Source organism: Mus caroli, unplaced genomic scaffold (assembly GCF_978045245.1).
Source record: "Mus caroli unplaced genomic scaffold, Mus_caroli_1 scaffold_8, whole genome shotgun sequence".
Classification (NCBI taxonomy): domain Eukaryota; kingdom Metazoa; phylum Chordata; class Mammalia; order Rodentia; family Muridae; genus Mus; species Mus caroli.
Window position 1 is genome coordinate 44481622 of NW_028227263.1, and position 13732 is coordinate 44495353.

General features: G+C 46.1%; 2 protein-coding genes across 12 annotated transcripts; one reads left to right on the plus strand and one right to left on the minus strand.

Annotated features, from left to right (window-relative positions):
• Window positions 1–684: 684 nt before the first annotated feature.
• Window positions 685–2644, plus strand: Tomt (transmembrane O-methyltransferase). The gene is made up of 3 exons (XM_021166226.2): window positions 685–943; window positions 1651–1847; window positions 2324–2644. The coding sequence occupies exons 1-3, from the start codon at window positions 685–687 to the stop codon at window positions 2642–2644; spliced, it is 777 nt and encodes a 258-aa protein (XP_021021885.1).
• A 751-nt stretch (window positions 2645–3395) lies between these two features.
• Window positions 3396–6617, minus strand: Anapc15 (anaphase promoting complex subunit 15). Of its 11 annotated transcripts, none has more exons than XM_085841479.1 (6): window positions 6485–6617; window positions 5138–5192; window positions 4854–4978; window positions 4315–4374; window positions 3890–4027; window positions 3396–3733 (listed from the first exon to the last, which is right to left on the minus strand). In XM_085841479.1, the coding sequence occupies exons 2-6, from the start codon at window positions 5190–5192 to the stop codon at window positions 3686–3688; spliced, it is 426 nt and encodes a 141-aa protein (XP_085697605.1). In that variant the 5' UTR covers window positions 6485–6617; the 3' UTR covers window positions 3396–3685. The 11 variants fall into 11 exon arrangements, with proteins under 11 accessions (XP_085697605.1, XP_021021896.1, XP_085697603.1 ...); XM_021166237.3 differs by having other exon boundaries at window positions 4854–4983; window positions 5108–5192; window positions 6485–6579; XM_085841477.1 differs by having other exon boundaries at window positions 5108–5192; window positions 6485–6503.
• Window positions 6618–13732: the final 7115 nt, after the last annotated feature.

Below are 13732 nucleotides of genomic sequence, written 5' to 3' on the forward strand. Positions count from 1 at the left end.
CGGGTGCTCTTACCCACTGAGCCATCTCACCAGCCCGCTGTTAGAATTTATGAGTGTTTTGCTTATATTCATGTTTGCTTGTGTGAGCCCCTGGAGGTCAGAAGAGGGGGTTGGATCTTCTGGAACTGAGGATATAGCTAGATGGTTGTGAACTAACATGAGTACTGGGAACAAACCTAGGTCCTCTGCAAGAGTGACAAGTGCTCTTAACCACTGAGCCATCTCTCCAGCCCCAGGTGTAGTGTTTTAAATTGCTTCTTACTGTGTCAAAGAGCAGTGAGAATGTGAATGGGTTTCACAACAAAGCTGTTCTCTTTTGCTTCCCATAATGGATCAGAGGAGTCCAGGCAGACCAAGTATGATAGGAGGAAGACACCCCAAGAAACAGATGAAAAAGGTCTTGAGGAAAGTCAGAAAGTGGGTGGGATCAGGAACAATGCAGTACTAGAGCTACAGCCAGGACCAGAGATATAGTTTGTGGTTGAGTTTAAACAGCAGGAGGTTGGAAAGAGCACAGGCTGAACTCAAATCCCAGTTCTGCTGTGTCTTTGGCAAAGGACAGCCTCTCAGACATGTTTGTATAAGCGTGGAAATTGCATAAATAAGTCTGCACAAATGACAGGCAAATGGTACATCTAGGTTTCCCCCCCAGCCTCCCTCTATCCTAGGACCCAGGTAGGGACAATGTCCCCTGCCATTGCACTGGCATTCCTGCCACTCGTGGTTACACTGCTGGTGAGATACCGGCACCATTTCCGACTGCTGGTGCGTACAGTCCTGCTGAGAGGCTTTCGAGACTGCCTGTCAGGACTTCGGATTGAGGAGCGAGCCTTCAGCTATGTGCTCACCCATGCCCTGCCTGGAGACCCTGGTCACATCCTCACCACACTAGACCATTGGAGCAGCTGCTGCGAGTACCTGAGCCACATGGGCCCTGTTAAAGGTCAGTGTTCCTTTCCCTACCCTTCTGTTTGAGAAATAATCCCAAGACAGTGAAGAAAAACCTCGCATGACCCATTGCTTACCTGGGTAAATTAGGAAGCATCATGATTGCGTTTATGACTTTTTCCCCTCTCATTTAGAAATGAGGAGTCTGGACCAAGTTATTCAGTTATCCAGCAGACATTTATTGCCACTCTTTTGCACCAGGTGCTGAGGGAGGCAGAGATCACAGAGGGTAACCAGCCACAAATGCTGGCCTCAAAGAGATCATAACATAGGGGAATAGTCATAACTCAGAGCTTTGTAATTATCTCTTCTAGACTTTCTTCCCTACCAAAGAGGCTTCCACAACCAACTCAGGAGAGCTGTCTGCTGAGACAGCACAAGTACTTCTAAGTATTAAGAGATTTATTCAATTCCCAAATCAAACAATCAGCAATAGGGAAGTGCATTTGAGTATAAAACTGAAAATGTCTCGGGAACCTGTAGGGTGGATATTTCGCCTGGGCCCTCCTGGAGGAAGGAACATCTAAACTGAGTCTAGAAGACTTCACTTCAAGTTGGCCAGGTGGATGGAGATAGGTGTGGGAAAAGGCAAAAGCAGCCTGTCAGCCTCATATATAAATACAACATTCAGAAAGCACAGCATGTTTGATTCTGGGCACACCTGTTTTGAATGTCTTCTAAAATAGCCATCTTGCCCCATAGGTCAGATTCTGATGCGGCTGGTGGAAGAGAAGGCCCCTGCTTGTGTGCTGGAGCTGGGCACCTACTGTGGATACTCCACACTGCTTATTGCGAGAGCCTTGCCCCCTGGAAGTCGCCTTCTCACTGTGGAGCGGGACTCACGTACAGCAGCAGTGGCTGAAAAAGTCATCCGGCTGGCAGGCTTCGATGAGCAAATGGTCAGCCCCTATCGCCCCAAAGCTGATCTCTTCAGCTATCCCAGGAATTGCTCAGACCAGGCCTCTTTCATGAGGGACTCCCATTCAAGGAAGCAGCTCCACTCAGGCAGCTGGCATCCTGGAGGGCATGCTGCTCCTACTCCCAATCCCAAGTCTTTTGCACTTACTTCCTGCGGGATTACAAAACCAGCAGCTAAAAGGAAGCTCTCCATAGCTCAGCAAGTCTGAGTCCAAATCTTAGTCTTTGGTTAGTCATGTGACCCCAGGGGAAACACACAGCCTCTGATTCTCAGCCTTTTCATGGGCACACAATAGAATTACAATACTGAGACTGACTACTGGATTTCTGAGGTCAGAGGAAACGTGAGAAACTTGTGAAGGCCTAGATTAATACCTGGCATAAATCAGCCAGATCCTGGTGGGGTCTAGAGTGGAAAAGCAGTTCTCCTCACCTCCAGCTATGGCTTTCCCCACAGGTGGAGCTCATTGCAGGCAGCTCAGAGGAAGTGATCCCACGCCTAAGAGCTCAGCACCAGCTGAATCGTGCAGATCTGGTGCTCCTGGCACACCGGCCTCGATATTACTTAAGAGATCTGCAGCTACTGGAGGCCCATGCTCTGCTCCCACACGGCGCCACTGTATTGGCTGACCATGTGCTTTTTCCTGGTGCACCCCGTTTCCTACAGTACACCAAGAGCTGTGGTCGCTATCGCTACCGCCTCCACCACACCAGCCTCCCAGACTTCCCTGCCATTAAAGATGGCATAGCCCAACTCACCTATACTGGACCCGGCTGAGGTCCAGGACCTGAGATATTTACTAATACAATCCCAACCCCACTCAAGCAGACCTCAGAATATCTCATTTCCCTTTCTGTCTAGTATCCAACACATGATATGGTCAGGCTGGGGAGGCATTCTTTTTAACTTTGTCCCCCTCCAACCTCCATACTAATCTGAAGTGTCAAATTCTATTAGCCTTCTTGGTCCTACAAAGTCCCCTCATAGAAAATCAGGAACCGGAAGCAAGAGGCTTGAGCTGTCAACTTAGTTATTGATTGTTCCCTCCAAGTGAATCCTTCCCTCCTCTGAGATTCAGTTTACTCTTAAAACTGAGACAGCTGGCTGAAGGGGCTGGAGAGATAGTTCAACGGTTAAGAGCACTGCCAGACGCTCCCAACCTAAAGGACCTAGGTCCGATTCCCAGCACTCACATAGCACAGGCACACATGTGATATACATACAGACAGACAAAACACTTTTAAGCATAACATAAATAAAAACAACAAAAAGACATCTGGTTGGCAGAAGCCCAGAGCCTCACAGCTATGAGATTCAGATGAGATAGGAGGCAGCTGCAGACACTGAGGCCCTGTAGGAACATCTGGGTACAAGATAGGCCATAAGAATTACCAATCACAGAAACCGGGGCTCTGATCCTGGCCAACGTGGTCCATGAGGTTTGCTTGAGAGTCCTTACATAACCCCGTCCCAATGTCCAAGAAATGATTCTGAACTCTGGGTCCCACCAACAAACAGGGAATAGACATTGGGGAAACAATCAGTCCTGTGTCTTTATTAAAGAGGGCTAGAAAGGGACCACACCTGGCAACCAAGGAGTGAGGTACCAGCCAGGAAGATGGGATGATTCAAGGGAAGACTCATGGCCTGGAAGGGCCCAAGGAGACCTTGTCCTGGCAGTAGCTGAGACAGTGCCTAAGGGAAAGCTTTAGGCACTACAGCCACAAGCTGGTTCTGCAGGCTGAGGGGCTGAGGCTGTAGATTCAAAATAGGTTGGGGTGGTCTGGAATCACTCTGAGGCCACCTTGGCTTGTCTACCTAGATCATCCACTGGTCCTGATCCTGTTCGTTGCCTTCCATGTCCACCTGAAGAGGAGGCTGGGTGTGGGTGGGGAGGAGCCTCAGCCAGCCTCAGCCCAGATCCTGCCCCTGGGTACAGCCAGGGTTTCTGTATGCCTTGGCCATCAATTAGATCAGGGGCAGGAGCCTAGGAACAAAGGCACTCCCCTACACCCCGCCTACCTCATTGACCTCTCCATCATCAGGTGACTCATTATAGTCATTCATCTCATCCATGTCCTGCATGTCCTCATCATCTTCGGAATCCTCTTCACTGTCCTCATCATCTTCATCATCCTCTTCTTCCTCATCATCGTAGTGCTGGCAGAGCAGAAAGACTCTGTAGGCCTCAGGGCACCTGGACCAGGGCAAGAGCTGGCCGACTTGGAGCCTCCACCTTCCCAACCCTGTCTGCCTTGAGTCTGGCAAGCTGCTGCATGACCTGAAGGTCCTTAGTACTAAGCACAATGCATAGCCCCTCAGGTTCCCACTTTTTCTGTCTTCCCAGATTTAAAACCACCAATTGTACTGAGCCAAAAGCAAGGCCATTAAAGTAAAGCCTTGTTCTACTAGGCTTCACATAGGCCCCACCCACAGGAACCACTCACCTCTGAGGCCGGCTTGCCAATAGGTACCAGGTTGTTGTCTTTCTCTGCGATGCTTTGGAGCTGTGGGCAAAGGAGTAGGAGGAAAAGTAGAGCCAAGGCACAAGCAGAGCATGTCAGGGGCATTGGACTGCCTTCCCCTACCCCTGAAGAGACCCCAAATGTTGAAACAAAGCTTCTCCCCCCAGTTCTCAGGAAGATGCAATCTCTCTCTCTCCTGTCATCTGTTCCTTATAAAATTGATGGACATATGGAAAGTCTTTGGGCCTCTTTTTTTTTTTTTCCATATAATTCTGGTGAGAGTGAAATTATTAAGTTCTGTGATGTATAGAAAAGATCCTAGGCTGTCAGGGGCTTGACGTCTATCTAATCTAGCCCCGAAATACTATGGTCCCTTAGCGAGTTAGGGTGCCACAAAATAAGAACTTTATCCCCAAGAACCCAGCTTGAATATTCCCCACAGAGGAACCTTTTTCTAAGCAGGTCTCCAGCGGTCACGGCCTAGGTGGTAGACCTCCATGCTGCACTGGGTCCTCACTCACCCAGGCCTGATGCTGCTGCTCCTGCTGCTGCAGCTCTGTCTCCTCCACACAGGGTCGGTCCAGATTAAACCACAGTGTCTCAGTCACACGAGGGAAGAGTGAAGGGAACAAGGTGGACATGGCTCCTAAGCTGAGGGAAAGGGTCACGTGAATATGTTTTGTTTTCTTTTGATGCAGTTGTAATTTGATTTAGGGATGGGGTGGATTGGGTGGGTAGCAGAGAAGCTGCCCTGCCCTCTTGAAATCAGACAGACCTGAGTTTGAGTCCTGGCTCCATCACTTACTAGCTCTTTGATTTTGGCCAATACACTTAACCTCTCTGGGCCTCAGTTTCCTCATCTGTAAGAATGGGGATAATTAACATTATATCATCCTCAGTTATTATGACAAACAAAGAAAATAATGAGTAAAGCTGTATGTTGCTTAAAGAGAGAAGAGACTGGGAGCCAGAGATGGAATGTGGCATTGTGATTATGCACAAGATTAGCAATAGCAGAGATCCAGTAAAATTCATTTTAAGTACACACACACACACACACACGCACCACAAAACTTATTTTTTGCTCTTTTGATTCATGTCACATCCAACCAGTGCAAAATGGTGTGGACATGAACCACCTCTCTCACCAACCAGTCAAACTGCAGTACACACAACCAAGGATAAAAGAAATTCTCAGAGGGATGAATAAATAACAAACAAATGAAGAATGAACTAACATGTAAGAGAACAAAATCAACTCTGTGGGCTGAAGCTGCTGACCAGGAAGTTCACCAAGAAGCTGAACTAAAACACACTGGCTCACAAACCCAGTGACATGTAGAGCTTGACTTTGGCCACACACTCTATGGGGGCTTAAATCCTACGCAAGGCAGGGATCCTGGCCCAACACTGTTGGAGGGGCACAGGAAAAAATAGAGTTGGTGTCTACCTTGGTGTTTCCCCCTATTTTTAGTAAACGAAACAGGGTTACAACATTTAGCCCTGACTGGCGTGGAATTCACTATATAGACCAGGCTAGTCCCAAACTCACTGAGCTCCGCATGCCTCAGCCCCCGGATGCTGGGATTAAAGGAGTATACCAGCCACCACACCCGGCCCTACTCTAGCTTTTGTTCCAACTTAATTTGACCCACGCAGAACTAGACGCTGTCATTCCCTAGACCAAAGCCCCCCCAGGTCCGTGTGATGGGGGAAAAAAAAAAAAAAAAGCGCGTCCACCACGATCCCGAAAGCACTGACAGATTTTGTATGCTAAATTCCTACCCACCACCGCCCATTCTTTGCTCATTATGATAATGACTGCGAGATTGACCAACAGGAAGGAAGCAGGGGCGGGTCTCCGTCAGGATTTTGACCTTATAGGGATGCTAATCGCAAAATGCGCGCGGCCTGGCCGAAGCCAATTAACTGAAAGAAATGCTGGGTGACAGGAAGTGAAACCAATGCATGACGGACCATGTGCGATGGGTGGGGCTTAGACTCTAGGAAACGGCCAATGAGCAGGATGTCTTTAAAAGTAAAAATGGGGAAAATGAGCTGCTAGGGAGGCGAGTCAAAAGAACTGGGTTTCTCTGGAAGCCGGAAGAAAGAACAAGGAAGGAGACGGCAGCAGTCTCGTTTCCGCACTTACCGCGCCAAGAACCGGCAGCCGGCGGCGACCCGGAAGTGCTTCCCCAGGTCTGAGCGGAAGAACCCACCAGAATCCGGGACTCACTAACGCATGCGTCTTGCGTCTCCTTTTGTTTCCCGCTTCCACACCGAGCCGGAAGTGATGTTGACGTACTTCAGTTACATACTAGTTGGGGGAGGACCCTCACTTGCCCCGCCTACCCTTTGGCTCCTCCTTAAATCTTCTGCCCGGATTTCTCCAGGCTAGCCCCTCGCCTGCGTCCGCCTAGTCCCGCCCTCCTGCCACTCGGCGGTGTTTGCGTGTTAATCTCCTCGAAATAGTATGGTTTCCAGAAATGTTCGCTTGTGTGGATGCCGTGTGTGCTGCTGCGTTCCAGAAACATCTGTTTCTTCCCTTCTGTTCTCTCAGACTCGGTTTCCTGTTTGAACTCATCTCTTCTTCTTATGTGTTTTTGTTTTTTTGGTTTTTGAGACAGGGTTTCTCTATATAGCCCTGGCTGTCCTGGAACTCACTTTGTAGACCAGGCTGGCCTCGAACTCAAAAAACCGCCTGCCTCTGCCTCCCAAGTGCTGGGATTAAAGGCGTGCGCCACCACACCCGGTCTCCTCCTCCTTTTCTTCTTTCTTCTTCTTTCTTCTTCTTCTTCTTCTTCTTCTTCTTCTTCTTCTTCTTTCTTCTTTCTTCTTTCTTCTTTCTCCTTCTTTCTTCTTTCTTCTTTCTCCTTCTTCTTTCTTCTTTCTTCTTCCTCTTCCTCCTCCTCCTCCTCCTCCTTCATCTATTTATTTTATGTAAGTACACTGTAATTGGTAATTGTTTTTCAGACACACCAGAAGAGGGCATCAAATCTCGTTACGGATGGTTGTGAGCCACCATGTTGCTGGGATTTGAACTCGGGACTTAAATGCTTTTAAGCGCTGAACCATCTCACCAGCCCCTCTTTTCTTCTTTTTTAATTTTGGTTTCTCTTTTTTTTTTTTTTTTTTTTTTTTTTTTTGGTTTTTCGAGACAGGGTTTCTCTGTGTAGCTCTGGCTGTCCTGGAACTCACTTTGTAGACCAGGCTGGCCTCGAACTCAGAAATCCACCTGCCTCTGCCTCCCAAGTGCTGGGATTAAAGGCATTCGCCACCACTGGCCGGCATACATTCTTTTCTTTCTGAGAGGATACCTTGAACATGCTAGACATGCCTCTGTCATGGAACTATTTACTTTTCTTTTTTGAGACAAGGTCTCACTGTGTATTCCTAACTGGCCTGAAATTCACTATCTAGACCAGGTTGGCTTCGAAGTCAGAGATCTTCCTGCTGATATAAAAGCTGTGTACCACTGGCCTCTTTTTTATCTATTTAAAATTTTATCTTATGTATATGTGTGTTTGAACATCGTGTGTGTGTGTGTGTGTGTGTGGGTGCATGTGTATGTATGTGTAGGCCCAAGAGTGATGCTGGGAATTTTCCTCAATGGTTCTTCTATCTTATTCAATACCATAAGTCCCTGCTATTGCTGGTCTGACTATCCAGGTTCTCTGAGAATTCTCTGTCTTTACAGAAATTATAGGCTGGTTGCCATAACCATCCAGCAATCATGTGGGTTCTGAGGACCAAAACACCAATCCTGGCTTCTTTTAGAACAAGCACTTTAACCCCTAAGCTATCTCCCCAGGCCTGTACATTCTTTGTCTATGCTGTTTCTTCTGTAACTAGCATGATAATCTGTCTAGTTTTCCTCCTGTTCTTGGCTCTGGTGAAGAGTGAAGAGATAGAGCTGTCCAAGAGGTTCAGTATGTGCTTCCTATCCAATCTGATTGTATGGCCCAAGAAGTCAGCTTCAGCTTAAAACGTTTTTAAAAGTTAGCAAGCTCTGCTTATTAAAATTGTAGCACTCAGGAACCTGAGGCAAGAGGATGTGAAGTTCAAGATTAGACTGGGCTATGTAGCAAGCTTAATGCCAGCCTGAAATTTATAAGCCCCTGTCTCTCACAAAAACAAGTGCAAATTTTAAAAATAAAAATAGTTCAGTGGGTAGAGGCTAACAAACCAAGAACCCAATTTTGATCCCTGACCCACATGGTAGAAAGAGAAAGCTGCCTCTCACAAGTTTTCTTGTGACCTGCACGTGCACACTGTAGCAGTTGTCTGCTGCCTTGTACACCAAATAAATGTGCATCAGAAAAAAAAAATTGTTAACTAGATGTAGTGACAATGTTGGTTTCTTTAAAAACACAGAAACATTGTAAGAATCTTTTCCTGGGGTTTGCAAGTATGGCATCTTGGAAGGTGAAGCAGCACATGCCCTGCCCCTGCCCCAACCCCCAGCATTTGGAAGGCAGAGGTAAGAGAATATCTGTGAATTATAGGCCACCAAGGCTACATAAAGAGACCCTGTCCCAAAATAAAAAATAAATGAACCCACAAAACCAAATATATGTGCATCACTTCTGAGCAGTGAATATACATCAGTGAACAAATAGACCCTTCCTCCCATGGTGGCAGCTTCAGTTCTAGTGAGAGAAACAATAAAGAAGATACAAAAAATATAAATAACAGTTTTAAGATCAGAGTAAATATTGAGAATAAAATATTGCAGGTAGGGGGTTGGGATTTAGTTCAATGATATAACCTAGATTGGTCCTCTGCTCCAGAAAAACAAAATTTTTTTTTTTTTTTTGGTTTTTTGAGACAGGGTTTCTCTGTGTAGCCCTGGCTGTCCTGGCACTCACTTTGTAGACCAGGCTGGCCTCGAACTCAGAAATCCGCCTGCCTCTGCCTCCCGAGTGCAGAAAAACAAAATTTATAGGCATAATATTTTAGGGGGGTGGGGACAAGAAAATCAATGGGATAGCAACTTTTGAGTAGTTGGGGAGTGGGAAGGGAAGAAGTGAAGGAGAAAAAAGGGGTAGATAGGAGCGGGGCGTGGTGGCGCATGCCTTTAATCCTAGCACTCAGGAGTCAGAGGCAGGCGGATTTCTGAGTTCGAGGCCAGCCTGGTCTACAAACTGAGTTCCAGGACAGTCTGAGCTATACAGAGAAACCCTGTCTTGAAAAACCAAAAAAAAAAAAAAAAGGGGGGGGGTAGATAGAAGATAGTAGATGGATGGATAGATATATAGATAGATAAGTAGGTAGGCAGGTAGGTAGGTAGGTAGGTAGGTAGGTAGGTAGGTAGGTAAATGGATAGAGACCAAGCACCTCATGTCAAAGCCCTAGAAGGGTTTCAGCGCAGTGTCCTGTGTAATGAAAACATGGATGAAGACAGACAGGTGGTAGTAATCAGATGGATGCTGCCTTGCAGATAGGTCAAGTGTGGACGCTGGCTTTTCTATTGTACAGGGAGCAAGTGAGGGGTTATTAACAGTGGATGCACTCAATCTGCTTTATATTTTAACAGTTACTTTGTCTCATTTAGAAAAAAAATTGGGGAGCACAACCACATGGGCAGGGAGACACCTTAGGAGCCTATTACAGTAATCCAGATGTATGGGGACAGATGAGGTAGCCCGGCAATTAAGAGAATCTACTAAATCAAAATGGTGACACTGTAACCTTAATATGGTTAACCTTAGATTCTGCGGGCTGGCTTGGAACTGGCAATGTAGCTGAGGATAGCTTGAACTCCTGATCATCCTAAGGACAGGGATTATAGGAGTATTCTAGCACAGTGACTTTCACTGACCTGGCCTGTGATTGAGAGAGTGATAGCATAGAAATTCACTGCTATCATTATGTGGAATCCTTTATCTTTGGCATTACATTCATCAAAACTTTTTTATGAGAATTCTCATCAATGCCTAGCCATGCCTTATGTTGTCATCTGCAATACATTAAATGGGTGTTATACTGCTAAATGAACTGCTCTTACAGAGGACCAAAGTTCAGTTTCCAGCAGCTATATACATATTAAGAGGTAACCACTTGGAATCTCTTAGTAACCATTTGGAGTTCCAACTCAAGGGCTTTTCAGATCTTGCTGGGCACTGTATTCATATGTACAAATCCACACACAGACATACACATAATACTAATAATTAAAAATAAAACGAGGGGGTGGGTATGGGGACTTTTGGGATAGCATTGGAAATGTAAATGAGGAAAATACCTAATAAAAAAAATGATAAAAACAAAAAACAAAAAACAAACAAGCCGGGCATGGTGGCGCACGCCTTTAATCCCAGCACTCAGGAGGCAGAGGCAGGCGGATTTCTGAGTTCAAGGCTGGCCTGGTCTACAAAGTGAGTTCCAGGACAGCCAGGGGTATACAGAGAAACCCTGTCTCGAAAAAAAAAAAGCAGAGAGAGAGGATGAGAAATGGATAAATTTTGAAAAACTTAGAAGTAGAGAAATCAGCTGGGCATGCTAGCACACACGTCTAATCCAGCAAGTGAGAGACAGAGGCAGGAAGGTCTCGTGAGGCTAGCCTGGTTTACATAGCAAGCTCCAGGACAGCCAGGATTACACAGAGATACTTTCTCTAAAAGAAACAAACAGAAGTAGAGAAAGCAATGTTTGCTGACAAATAGGATGCGGATTGGAAGACGGGTGTTGCCCTTTTTTTTTTTTTGAAGTTGAAGTTGAAAAGGCTGAGGAAGGTTTCGTGGGACAGTCTCTGGGTTGAGTTTAGGATGCACTTTACATTAGAGATTTTGAGGGAGCACAGAGACATGTGGCTTTGCCTGGGTGGATATTTCATGCCTGACAGTTATGGTCTAAAAACTACACAGTGGGGTGAGGTCATCAAGAGTGAATGAAGAAGGAGGAAAATCGTTCCCACCAATGCTAAGTAGTAAACCAAACAGATAAGGAAGGTGAACTGGGTGCTAACCTGGAAACAAGTACAAAAATGGTGTTTTAAAGAGGATTTAGTCTACTGTGGCCCAACTTTGTACAAAACCATGTTTCTGTTTGCCACCCCCATAGACTGTAAGCTTCTAGAGGGTAGAGGTGGGCTGGTCTCTGTACCTTCAAGGCCATTCTTTTCTTTTTTTAAAGGTTTATTTATTTTATGTATAGGAGTACATTGTCCCTGTCTTCAGAAACATCAGAAGAGTCATTGAATTCCATTACAGATGGTTGTGAGCCACCATGTGGTTACTGGGAATTGGACTCAGGACCTTTGGAAGAGCAGTCAGTGCTCTTAACTGCTGAGCCATCTCTCCAGGCCCAAGACCATTCTTCTGGCTATTTCACTTACTCTCCTATGATCATTGTCCCCAGATGTCCCTCCTATCTTCTTTATCTCCTCTCTATCCCAGACAGTCTTCCCCTTTGACCCTTCATCACAGCTCTGGACACATGGATAGTCCCCAGTAGTTTAGAGTTTCTTTCCAAAGTCCCCAGTGAGGTTTAACAAGTCATGGTGACTAATTAGCTAGAGACATTTGTTGAATGTCAGCTGACACATTGTTAGGCTCTGGAGAGAAAGATAAACAGAGTGTAAAAAGAAATCCTGCCCTAGAGGGAAAAAATGCAGCCCAGTGGGGACTGAAACAATTACAGAAGAAGATGGTTAATGTTGAAATAACATGTGCAGAGGACATTAGGAGAACACTGACAATGGAGAGATGAATGAACTCTGGACAAAGTGAATTTATACTTTTTCCCCCAGAGGAGGAAATAAATGAACCTTGAGGAGTTAACCCTCTTGGTGAGAATATACTTGGGCACACCTAGATAGATGGGGATAGAGCAACAGTGTCAGGGAATTCAGATGGGGTAGGGCTTGGGTGGTGCACATATGAATAGGATAGAATGGGCTCTGGGCATTGAGGCCTTATCTCAGTCCTATTGGTCTCTTTAAGGACCCCAAAGAGAGGATGTCTCATTCCTAAGCTCCTGTTTTCTTCAATTTAACATCCTGACCATGTTTCCAGCTCTGAAGAATGGAAAGCAGAGTCAAGATGGCAATTTCCCAATACCCAAAAATAAACATAGAGCCCTCGGGCTGGATGGAAACCTGTGATCCTACACAGAGATGTTTGCAGGACACAGGAAGGCCCAGGGCTAAGTGATGTGGCTGTCAGTGCCTGTGGTTCTTACTGACTCACTCCTCCCATTATCTTGGGAACATGGCTAGTCCTGGAGCAGGTGACACAGGAAACTGTGGCAGTCACCATCTATCATGCCTATAGAGACTTCCATGCTCATAGTTTCCTCACGGCTTCACCCTAACCCTGGGGAATCCTGCTCTAACTAAGCTCATAAGAAACCTAAGGCGAAGCTGGGCAGTTGTGCCATAAGCCTTTAAACCCAGCACTTGGGAGGCAGAGGCAGGTAGAACTCTGTGAGTTTCAGACCAGCCTGGTCTACAGAGGGAGTTCCAGGATAGCCAAAACTACACAGAGAACCCCTGTCTTGAAAAAACAAGCCAGGCAGGGGTGGTACATGCCTTTAACCCCAGCACTTGGGAGGCAGAGACAGGTAGATTTCTGAGTTTGAGGCCAGCCTGGTCTATAGAGTGAGTTCCAGGATAGCTAGGGTTATACAGAGAAACCCTGTCTGGAAAAACCACACACATATACACACATACACACACACACGCACACGCACACAGAGGAAAGCAAAGTGGTTCCCGTGAGCTGACTCTACCACTTAAAAATGTTGGGCTGGGCTTATAGCACAGTTGGTAAAGTGCTTACAGAACACATGAAACTCTGGGTTTGATCCTGGGCACTACAGAAAGTGGGTGTAATAACCATGCTCAGATCTCAACACCAGCAAGGTAGAGGCAGGAGGATCAGAAATTCAAGGTCATCCTCAGCTAAGTGGTGAGTTTGAGACCAGCCTGACATGCAAGAGAGCCAGTCTGAAAACAAAGAAAAAGAATGTCATTCTTGAATCCATTTCACAAAACTTTCTTCTAATGTCTTAAAACTTACATTTGTTGGGCTGGAAAGATGGCTCAGCAGTTAAGAGTATTCACTTCCAGAATTCCTGAGTTAAATTCCCAGCACCGGCAGGTGATGGCTCACAACCATCTCTAATGGGATCTGGTATCCTCTTCTGGCATGCACGCTTACATGCAGACAGAGCACTTATACATAGAAAACACATAAATAGGGTCTGGAGAGATGGCTCAGAGGTGAAGAGCACCAACTGCTTTTCCAGAGACCCTGAGTTCAATTCCCTGAAACCACATGGGGGCTCACAACCATTCATAATGGAATCTGATGTCCTCTTCTGGTGTGTCTGAAGACAGTGACAATGTGCTCATATACGTAAAAAGAAAAAACAAATTTTAAAGAAGTTTAAAAAATAC

Excerpts from the sequence above, each read along its gene's own strand:
- Tomt (XM_021166226.2), top strand. The coding sequence starts at position 685 with ATGTCCCCTGCCATTGCACTGGCATTCCTGCCACTCGTGGTTACACTG. Across the intron at positions 944-1,650 it reads CCACATGGGCCCTGTTAAAG|GTCAGATTCTGATGCGGCTG; the intron begins GTCAGTGTTCCT and ends CTTGCCCCATAG. Across the intron at positions 1,848-2,323 it reads CAGGCTTCGATGAGCAAATG|GTGGAGCTCATTGCAGGCAG; the intron begins GTCAGCCCCTAT and ends CTTTCCCCACAG.
- Anapc15 (XM_085841479.1), bottom strand. The coding sequence starts at position 5,192 with ATGAGGAAACTGAGGCCCAGAGAGGTTAAGTGTATTGGCCAAAATCAA. Across the intron at positions 4,028-4,314 it reads TTGGCAAGCCGGCCTCAGAG|CACTACGATGATGAGGAAGA; the intron begins GTGAGTGGTTCC and ends CTGCTCTGCCAG. Across the intron at positions 3,734-3,889 it reads ATGATGGAGAGGTCAATGAG|GTGGACATGGAAGGCAACGA; the intron begins GTAGGCGGGGTG and ends CCTCCTCTTCAG.